We start from the raw sequence: 11,102 nt of genomic DNA on the forward strand, positions 1-11,102 counted from the left end.
AAATGGTATAGCTGTAGATGTATTGCTGACCTGTTGAATGTGTGGCAGATAAGGTATCATAAACCGTGACACTCCTAACACACCCACAGAGTCTACCTTGATTTCCTTGTTGTTAGGTGGAGTTGATGTTGGATATGGTTCCTGGGTAGAGATTATTTTATTTCACTTCAACACCATATACTTGACATCATTTAACAGGTGGTTTATCTTACCACCTGGTATCACCTAGGTGTGTGTGGCGAGCAGGAAGGCGTGCCAGAAGGGTTCTATGGGATCTTCAGGAAGGAGGGACCCCACCCATGTAATGATGAACTGAACCCAATAAAACGTCAGCAATACTGAGAGATGGAATGTCTGATCTGTAAAAATGGGCTCCATTGAAAACACGTTTAGTGTTCTCAGGTGGAAAACACTATCTGTTTCACTGACTCTGTTATCATCTTTGCCGTTGGTGTTATTACTGAGGGCTGCTTGAATTGTATAGTTAACTACAAATACATGTTATTGTGATTTTATTCATTTTAGGGTGTGGGCGCATGACTACAATCTCGTTTTGTTTTGTTTGTACCTCACTAAGCTTGAGCATAATTCTGTAGTCAGGCAGTCAACGCTGGCAGTTTCTCCTGAATAACTGATGATTACTTACTGTATGATCTTTTATCGAGAAGTGAGAAAATGGCGTAACAGGCATACTCTTTCTATTTCCCTTACTGTAAAAAAAATATATTTCTAAGAGAAGCACCCAACTCGTGCATGTTTTATAGTCCCCTGCCCAGCAGCCGTAGAGATGTGTGACAGTGACAGTGTGTGCTCGCGGTCATCTCTTGCCACCGATCACTGATATGTGGCCTTTTTTCAAAAACTGACAAGCTCTCCTCAATTGCAGGTTTCCCGACTATGATCTCAGTGAAAACTGAACAGGATATTCCTAGTTTGTCTTCAGACAGGCTAGCCCAAAGGCAGGTTGTAGCAATGGGCATTTATTAAAACACAAAGAGTGGCCTAACCTTAGGTAGGCCATCCAGTCATTTCTATTGCCCAGTTGAGCAAGTTCATATGTGACTCCATAATGACAGTGACAAAAAGTAATGAAATCCAATACATTATAATTTAAATCAAATAAGCAGGATAATTACGGTACGGTAGATATAACACTGTAGACACAGCATGACAAATGAACGTTTGGCACCATAACAGGTGAATTTGTTTCATGAGGTTTTTAGCAAACACAGGATTCCTGGTGGAACAGTTGGGACATATCTTGTCTCACATGAATGTCTGCTAAAACGAGATGTCTGGTTTTCACTGCCAAAAATGATGCAATATAACTTGTATAAAACAGTTTTTATGAAACAGTACAGGTGTAGTTAGGGTACCTTTCTTTTGTGCAATGACAATAAAGATATATCTAATCTAATCTAATCTCATCTAATCTAAATGTCTGGCAATTTCACCATGGAGATATAATCTGAAATGTCTTTCTTGTTCTTCTACATTTAATGAATCTTTTTTTTTATCTCTTTTCTTCATTGTGCCTGTAGGCTTCCTCTGCTGTCTACATATATCAATGTCATTATTTAACAAGGAATAATGTACCTTCAAATCTGAACAACAGATCCATAAACATAAAAGGCTTCACAAAGTCATCACAAGCATGAAAAGTTATGATTGTGTAATTTGACATGATGAACATATGGACTGATAATATATCAGGAAATAGATCTGAATGCAGCAAGCCACAACCACTTCCACCATGCTGACTGTGTGTAAGGACAGTATAGACTCATCTGGGGATGATCAGAGAGCATGAGTCACTGGCTGTGTGTAAGGACAGTATAGACTCATCTGGCGATGGTCAGAGAGCATGAGGAACAGCTACCTGCCTCCCTTTTACGGGATGTCCAATCATCGACATGTTTAATTTCCCAGTATCGTTTTGATATCATTTGAACTTTGCCCCTACAATCTCTACATCTCTGGGAGAAATATGCTCTTTGCTGAACTATGAACACACAAAAGCTAGATTGTATAATGAAGATACAATTCTTGTTGATTTGTACAGCATACATATTAGTGTAAATTTGGGCTGCACCTCAAGGATACCTGAAAGCAAACAGAATCACAAAAGAAGAAGTGTTAAAAAGAAAATCATGGTTGTGTTTAAAAAACTGGGGGACAGTTAGTTGTTCTCATGAGTCCTGAGGGAAATCCAGTGGCCCCATTGCACCCACAATCTCAGAAGCACATTTCAAGACATACTGAACAGAACAAATACCACAGGAGTTGATGGTCTATGTAATGATTGATGGGATGGGCTGGCTGATAAAATGTATGACTTGGGCCTCTTGAGTTGAGCTTTGGCCTTATGTAAGCTGTAGTATCTTGAATAAACTCACTCTTTGATGAGCAGTGCTGGCTCTGTCATTACAGTCACAGAAGCCGGGGAAATCTTCTCAGTTTGAGCCTGAATTAAAAAAAAAAAAAACAATGATTGGGCGGAATTTGAAAAATGTCCTTGTCGTATCCTTTGGATTTTTATCCCTCTTCACAGCATATGGAGGACTTCAGAGTTTACAGGTATTGAGAACATTTCCCGTACATACGTGTGTATGTAGGTGTGTTTATTCAACAAAGTAGAATGCACAAATATTGACGTGTAATGGTTACTGTATATTAAATGATGTGGACTAAGTTGTTAATTTTCTGTTAAAAGCTTAAATGATTTGGCAGAGAATAATATTTGAGTTCATGATGTACATTTTTGATATTTACAAATATGGCTCGGTGAACTTTCAAATGTCAAATTTGTGTTAAGAGATTAGTTGAGAAATATCCTATCGTCATGTACTAACAAGAATGTAAATTCCAGAAATTACTAGTTTTATTTAACAATGTTCATCTGACGCAGCTGATGGTAAAACTGAAAGGTTTTAATGGTGAATTCTAATCTGTGTGTCAAGATCATTTAACATATTTCACAGTTTAGAGTGAACGTTCTTTTACCATCAACCAGAGCGACTATCTATAATAAAATTATAGCTTTTTGTGGCACATTGTGATTCATAGTTTTACAACATTTGTGTAATTATGTTCATTCAGACATGTAAGAATGATGTGTTACCTTATTTCAACCATAGAGAGCTACTATAAACCTCTCTCAGAGAGAGGGCTTAGGATGTTTTGGTTCTTTGTACTTATTGTTGTTTTGGGTGTCCCAAACCAGAGCAGCCTGAATGCTGAGGAGGGCATGGGCGTGATCTCTCTGAGTGTCGTCTATGCCTCCATCATCGTATCCTCCATGTTCCTGCCTCACATCCTCATCAAAAACCTGGGCTGCAAATGGACAATTGTGGCCTCCATGTGTTGCTATATCACATACTCGTTTGGGAACCTCTACCCTGGCTGGTAAATGAGACATCTTTAATTCACCAAATCATATAAATGCTGTGCCATAGTTAATGTATGTAATGTAACATACTGCATGTTTATGGCCATCATTAAAGGTTAATACTATGAGGATGACACATCACACTAATGTGAGTCATTTAGTCAAACAACACTAGATAGTACGTCCATTTTGAAAGTAGAACTTGTAGTGTGTACAAGTCAAATTACAACGTAACATCCATTTTGAAAGTAGAACTTCTAGTTTGTACAAAGCAAATTAAAACGTATACTAGTTTCTCAACCTGACAGGCATCACAGGGCTATTGTCTAAAACTAGCAATCAAACTAGCTAACAGGTCACTGTATAGACATTCTTAGAGAACAAGTGCAGTCCCAAGTGCATCTTTCCACTTGTTCACAAATGTTCCACACACACACATGCACACTCTCACACACACATATGTATGCACAAGCTAATGCTAACTGTTGGCTAATGCAGGGCCACTCTCATTCCCACCTCGGCCATCCTCGGTCTGGGAGGCTCTCCTTTGTGGTCGGCCAAATGCACATACTTGACCATCAGTGGAAACCGGCAGGCTGAGAAGGACAACAAGAAAAATGAGGACACCATCAACATGTACTTTGGAGTCTTCTTCTTCATATTTCAGTCCTCTGCAGTGTGGGGAAACCTCATGTCATCCCTCATCTTCGGGCAAGATGCAGAAATAGGTACAGGAGACTCACGCAAACAAATCAGCCGTAAACTATGAGTACCCAACATCAAAGGATCATATGTTAAAGTAACAGTATGTAGCAATTTTACTTTAGGGTTAGGGTTAGCAATTCTACCTTAAAATAACAGCTTAAAAAAATTGGGGCGCTACAATAACGTTTAATATGTAGAATGGCCTCTGTGCCATTGCCATATCAGGGTCCGTAGGCATATTACTGCGTTTCTGGAAGCCGCTGAGTACTACTCTATGCCGGACTAGTAAGTAACTTATTTGCAGTCTTGCTTTGTCTTGTGTTGCACTTGCTTGATGTTTGACTGTGTTAGGAAAGTTGTTGACTCACTAGTTTGTCATAGTGTCAAAGTAAGCACATTTCAACAGGTTTCTCTAGTTTTAGCCGCTAGCATCTCATTAGCGATTAGCAATTCCTCCGTTGTGCTGCTTTAATAACTGAGTGTAATACTTGCATAAACATTAACATGGAACAGGATATAGTGCATGATAGTTTTGCTGTTGTTATGTACTATGAGATGTCTGTTTGTTTGCAGCTAACATTCCAGAGGACCAATTCCAGTACTGCGGAGCAGCACTGTGTGAGGACGAGTTTATCCAGTCAGGAAATTCAACACGACCTGCACAACACCTTGTCAACACACTGCTCGGCTGCTACATTGGTAAAAACAGGGCATTGAGTTCAAAATGAAAACTTATGGAAAAATGTCTTTAGTTGGCCCCAGCAGACAATCCTGAAAAATATTTAACCTGTAATTTTCTTATGACTGCTTCTTTGTAAAATAGTATTGGAAACCTTTTAACTGTGGAAATATGCACACCTTTCAAGCTTTACCCAACGTTTTAACCAACAACGATTCCATGTGTATAAAAAGCTTCATGAAGAAATATCAGATTCATAAAGAATCTATGAAGTTTGCAGATGTCACAACAGCCATAAACTTGTTAGTTATCTTCAACATGATGCCCTCCCACTCCCCAACCGCCAGTCAGTTGCCCTCCAGTTTCCGTGTAATATGCCCAGTGATATGCAATAAAGGTTGTTAGAATAAGTAGAGACCCCACCCTGTAGTAAAGCATTAGAATGGATTCTGAATCATAAGTTGAAAGAAATATAAAAGTTATGATATGAGACTGCGTCAAATGTTTGTTTCATAACCTGCACCTCTTTTTCTTTTCTTTTCTATTTCATTTTTCTATTTCTTATGTAAAGTAGTATTTATTGTTACACCAGATTTCTATTGCTCGTAGCTTGACTGTTCTCTCCCTTGTACGTCGCATTGGACAAAAGCGTCTGCTAAATGACTAAATGTAAATGTAATAACAGGTGTAGGGGTGTTGGCCGTGATTGTGGTGGCTGTGTTCCTGGATAACATCGACAGAGACATGGCGAGGGAGTTCAGGAGCAACAGGACGCCATTTTGTGATACCTTCTTGGCCACCTTCAAGCTTCTGAAAGACAAGAGGCTGCTCATGCTCATTCCCTTGACTATGTACAGTGGCTTTGAGCAAAGCTTCCTGTCTGGTGAATACACCAAGGTAAAGAGTCAGTTACATTTATTCATGTATATTAATGCCAAACTTCAACAATAACTTCTCTAGACACCTCAGGTCTTTTACTAGAAGCTCACCCATGAATGATAGCCTGATAGCTACAGGCCTATAGATCAATATATGCCAAACAGCATGCACATTCAAACTTCATTTATTTGATTATAATTCAGTTTATTATCTGATGTTTAAGTATTGTCAGTATTCTGAGTCAGCCTCAGGGAGTCTGTATTTATAGATGCAGAACAAGGTGCTGACCACATCTAAGTTTTTTATTTTTTTTATTTTATAACATATTGTGGTAGCTCTGGTAGTTTCAACATAGTTCCATTTATGAATTTGTAATGCCATGAAGAGACTGATCTCTTTTTGAGTTTTTGGTCACATAAAAGAAACTAATTTCTAATTACTAATTTCTCCCCTATAGAACTATGTCACCTGTGCATTGGGAATACATTTCGTTGGATACAGTATGATTTGCTTTGGGGCAGTAAATTCACTGTGTTCCTTTGCATTCGGGAGGCTCGCAAGATACACAGGGAGAATTCCCCTGTTTTGTTTGGGTAAGACAACACTTCAGTGCTACTGTTGCATTAGCATAAGAGATGTTTACTCAGTTGGGGAGGTATGTTCAGACTGCTGGGCCTTTAACCAGTTGCTCTGTTGGGGAGGTATGTTCAGACTGCTGGGCCTTTAACCAGTTGCTCTGTTGATCTCACAGCTGCTGTCACAAATCTCAGCTGCATCATTGCTCTCCTGCTCTGGAGGCCTCATCCAGACCAGCTTCCTGTGTTCTTTGTGTTTCCTGCTTTGTGGGGTATGGCAGATGCTGTCTGGCAAACCCAAACAAACGGTAAGTTACTCTGACCTTTCTGTCAGTGGATGGTCAGTTATGCTAGAAATGACTACAATGACATCTATTTTTGAAGGCGTAGATCAGTTACTGCCACAATCGTTTTGAGGGGTGTCGAATTAACGGCCAATCATTCGAATTGCAGCACTCTATGGAATTCTGTTCGCTGATCACAAGGAGGCAGCGTTTGCCAACTACCGCATGTGGGAATCCCTGGGCTTCGTCATAGCATTCGCATACAGCACCTTCATCTGTCTCTCCATCAAGCTGTACATCCTCCTGGCCATGCTCATTCTCACCATGATCACCTACCTCATGGTGGAGTACCATCACCATAAGAATCCAGTGTCATCTGAAAGCCTCACCTTAAACACCATCACTGAGAAAGAGAAGGACACTTACATAGAGGAAGACATTCCGAAACAGACCAAAATGTAGCTTTAAACATGAAATCCCCTGCTTTTTAATGATACAGCAGAGAAACCAGAGCACAATGACTTTGGCTGACATTTGCACTGGCCCTTCCTCACTTGATTTTCTTTATCTTATAGTGAAGTCTGCCATATTTGCATATGATGTGACATTTAACTCAGTATTTTCTCTGGGTGTTGTTTTTTTCCAAATGATATAGCACAATAATGTATTTATATATTTTTAAATCACTGACATTATTCTTCCAAGTCTTTATTTTTCAAAGAGTTCCTACTGTACAAAACTATACTGTTTGCATTTGAAAATGGGCCAGATCTGTTTACGGTTTGTATGCACTTTACCTTTTTATCTAACCACAACTGCTTTTATAGTACTATTTCTAAAGTAGATAAACCTTTAGATATGCACTTTTTCAGCTTGCTTGCACATTGTATGTAATGGTCTGTGTAATATATACAGTAAAGTGATGGGGTTTGCTGCTTGTACATGTCCTGACATGTAAACTGATTGCTTTCAGTTCAAATTGAATCATTGATTTTAAACATGCCTCAATAAAAGGTTATATGCAATAATAAACATACCACAATGAATCATACATTATTTTATTTCAGAGAATAATATTAGAGTTAATAGCTGTATTTCAGTTTAAGATTCAATTCAATTCAATTCAATTCAATTCAAGATTCAAGTGTTTTATTTGTCACATACAACGAATGTAGTGAAATGTAAAAGAGTCTACGCTCCACACTGTGCACAAATAAAATAAAATAAAATAAAATAAAATAAATAAATACAAATAAGGAAATTAATTTAAAAATTTGAGATCAAGTGTCTCACTGCCTGTGGGTAAAAAGTCTCTCAGTCCTTGAATTTAGACTGCGTAGACGTCTACCCGACGGCAACAGGGTGAAGAGGCTGGCATTGGGGTGTGAGTCATCCCTCATGATATTTCTTACCCTCGACTCCACCCTTTTGTGGTAAATATCATGCACGGTGGGTAGGGACACTCTGATAGTCCGCTCGGCTGAGCGCACCACCCTCTGAAGGTTGGCCTGGTCTTTGGGCGGTACAGCTTCCGTAGCAGACGGAGATGCATCCTGTGAGGACGCTCTCCACAGCTGAGGAGTAGAAGGTCCTCGGGATGGGAGGGGAGACCTTGAATTTCCTAAGCCTACGGAGGAAGTACAGCCACTGCCTAGATGACTTTGTCACGTCTTGTGTGTGGAGGGTCCAGGTTAGGTCTTCAGTGAGGTGCACCCCCAGGTACTTAAAACTAGGGACCCTCTCCACAGGCTCCCCGCTGATGGTGAGGGGGGTGTACCCGCTGTCCTGCTTCCGCCGGAAGTCCACCACCATTTCCTTTGTCTTATTGACATTAAGGGCCAGATTGTTGGACTGACACCACAGTGCCAGGCCTGCCACTTGGTTCTGGTAGGGCTGCTCGTTGTTTTCGAAGATTAGACCCAGCACCACGGTGTCGTTGGCAAATTGAATGATGGAGGTTGAGCTTCCGGAGGCTGTGCAGTCATAGGTGTAGATGTTATACAGCAGCGGGCTCACATGTATGTTGAGGGTCAGCGGCCCAGAGGTTACACCACCCTCTACTCTCACCAGCTGGGGGCGGTAAGTGAGGAAGCTGAGTTCAGTGGAGGTTAAGTGTTCCTCATGGCATTGTGTGACATGCCAAAACGTATCTACTGTTTTTGTACACTTTATGAATTGAGGCTAATAAATTGGATGTTGTGAAACAGCGAAGGCTAAATTGGCCACACTATGTACAGCTGAATGGCCAGTCCTTACCTGATGATGTCAGAGATTTTAGACAGGCTACATAAACGGACACATTCACAACAGTAACGTGTGACCTGCTAGGTTTCTACATTACCACGATGTTCTTGGAGATTTGAAAGGCAAGAGTGGAATGAGACTTTCACAATGATTTTTACTCTTTTCCCCAAATTGTTGGCTGATTTTTTACTGATTTTGTGTAGTCCTAACCTTAGTGTTGAGGTTTTTTGTGAGTCCGAACTTGAGACCTTGTGACAAACTATAAAGTGACATGGCCATGGCGCAGTTGGGCGGTGCGGTTTAAATAGCACTCCACAATGAGAAAAAAACACACAAGAGAGGTTTTGAGGAGAATATATTAAAAAACAAAGATTTATTTCATGAAAACACAGTGCGCAACTAACCATTCTCAACAAACTTGAGAGGTTCAGAGCAGAATGGTTTAAGAAACATTGTGTTGGGTTCCAGAGGTTTAAACATTGGGTACTAGAGGTTTAGAGTAGACTAGATTCAGAAACATTGGATACTAAAGGTTTAGAGCAGAATAAATTCAGAAACATTGTGTACAAGAAGTTTAAAACAGAGTAGAAAAAAACACAGGGTTTAGAGCAGAATAGAGTGAGAAAGACTGGGTGATACTAGAGGTTTAGAGCAGAATAGATTCAGAAACACTGGATGATACTACATTTTTTCGCATGCCAATTCGGTACCCTTCGTCCAACTGCTCTGCAATACTCAGTTTTCCAAAGAGGCCAGATTCATGCTTCTTACATTTTTCAGTAAAGTGCTTTAGATCCCTCATTCCCGTTGTAGTCCAGAGTGTTTCAGACCCAGGACTTTGGAACAACAGACAGGGGAAACAAAAAAACGCATTACTAACTGAACAACCAGCTAACCAACTCCGCTTAGCATAGCCTACAGGTTTGACGAGAAGCTCCGGGTGCTATCAGTGGTCTGCTGCTGAATGTTTAAAACCGGACGTTCGGGTCCCAAGTCTTTCACTCTCTTCTTGTCAACATCTCGCCTAAGATGCTGTAATTCAAGCTAACCAATCGTCAATTAAACGTTGTTTCACATAAAGATACTGTCGGCGGGGAAAACGTATTTCCTAAAGAATCCGTATTGAAACCGGAAGTCGTCACTTTACTCCGTTTGATTAGGACCTTTACTTTTTAGTTGAGAAGTGTTGATCGCCTGACATTCAAACGATCGGTTTTCTTTAAATTATTATTATTTTTGTGAAGTGATACGGCTTATGTGAATAAAGCTATCTACACGACTTTTTATATGTCTACATTGACTCGGTTAGTTGTTCATGTGGTACACGAATGTTGCAGAGTATTGTAGGTCTTAACTGAAGCTCTCCATTATTGTTAGGTTGCTGCTAACGCTTAGACCAACAATCCATTGGAACACATAGTAGCTAGCTAGCCTCGCTGCTAATAAGTATAACGTTAGCATGCTGATATTAATTGACCCATTATAGTCAGGTGGCTTAATGCTCAATTGACTTGTTAACCGAACTTTTACGAAGTCATACAACTAAACACACAAGTGACTTGTTAACCGAACTTTTACGAAGCTATATGACCAAACACAAAGCTAGCACTGTTAATTCCGGTATAGCTAGCTAGGGCAATTAGCTCGCCTAAGATACTGTAATTTAAGCTAACCAATTACCTCATTTCCCCCAAAACCCATCGATTGTGTGTGTTTGTGACGTGTAATATATATCCTTTATCAGTCATTCAAGTTATTTACGTTTATTTACCGCTAGCGATTGTACCGACACAAGCGTAATTCAATTGCTAGCTAGCTAAGTAAATTATCTCGCGTAAGATACTGCTTCAGCTAACCAGCCCAAACACTGAATAGCGAGCTAGGTCAATTAGCTCGCCCAAGATGCTGTAATTCAAGCTAACCAATTACCTCATTCCCCCCAAAACCCATTGATTACGTGTGTTTGTGATGTGTAACATATATCCTTAATCAGTCATTCAAGTTATTAACGTTTATTTACCGCTAGCGATTACAAGTGTAATTCAAACGCTATTAATGTTAACGTGACACAACATTAAAAGTCAGGCATCGACATGGTTCCTAAAGAATAAATCAAAGGTCCTTGCCCGTTTCTGTTCAGGACATGTGACAAGTTTTATCCAACCAGAGACCGGAGTAAAGTGACGATATCCGGTTTCAATACGGATTCTTTAGGAAATACGTTTTCCCCGCCGAGTTCTCAGTCACTGATGTCGCCATATTCACAAAACCAACGTTTCTGCTAGCTATGCTACTCTCGTAGATGCTTATGTGATGAGGGAATGATAAAGGTCTCTGATTCGCCAAAT

General features: G+C 40.0%; 1 protein-coding gene across 1 annotated transcript; it reads left to right on the top strand.

The window, feature by feature from the left end:
• Positions 1-2,345: 2,345 nt before the first annotated feature.
• Positions 2,346-7,546, top strand: LOC116223675 (protein unc-93 homolog A-like). Its single transcript, XM_031581211.2, has 8 exons — positions 2,346-2,577; positions 3,224-3,405; positions 3,887-4,116; positions 4,667-4,792; positions 5,458-5,669; positions 6,109-6,244; positions 6,403-6,534; positions 6,680-7,546. Exons 1-8 carry the CDS (start codon positions 2,488-2,490, stop codon positions 6,970-6,972), a joined length of 1,401 nt encoding a protein of 466 aa, XP_031437071.1. The 5' UTR covers positions 2,346-2,487; the 3' UTR covers positions 6,973-7,546.
• Positions 7,547-11,102: the final 3,556 nt, after the last annotated feature.

Source organism: Clupea harengus, chromosome 15 (genome assembly GCF_900700415.2).
Source record: "Clupea harengus chromosome 15, Ch_v2.0.2, whole genome shotgun sequence".
In the NCBI taxonomy this organism is placed as follows: Eukaryota; Metazoa; Chordata; class Actinopteri; order Clupeiformes; family Clupeidae; genus Clupea; species Clupea harengus.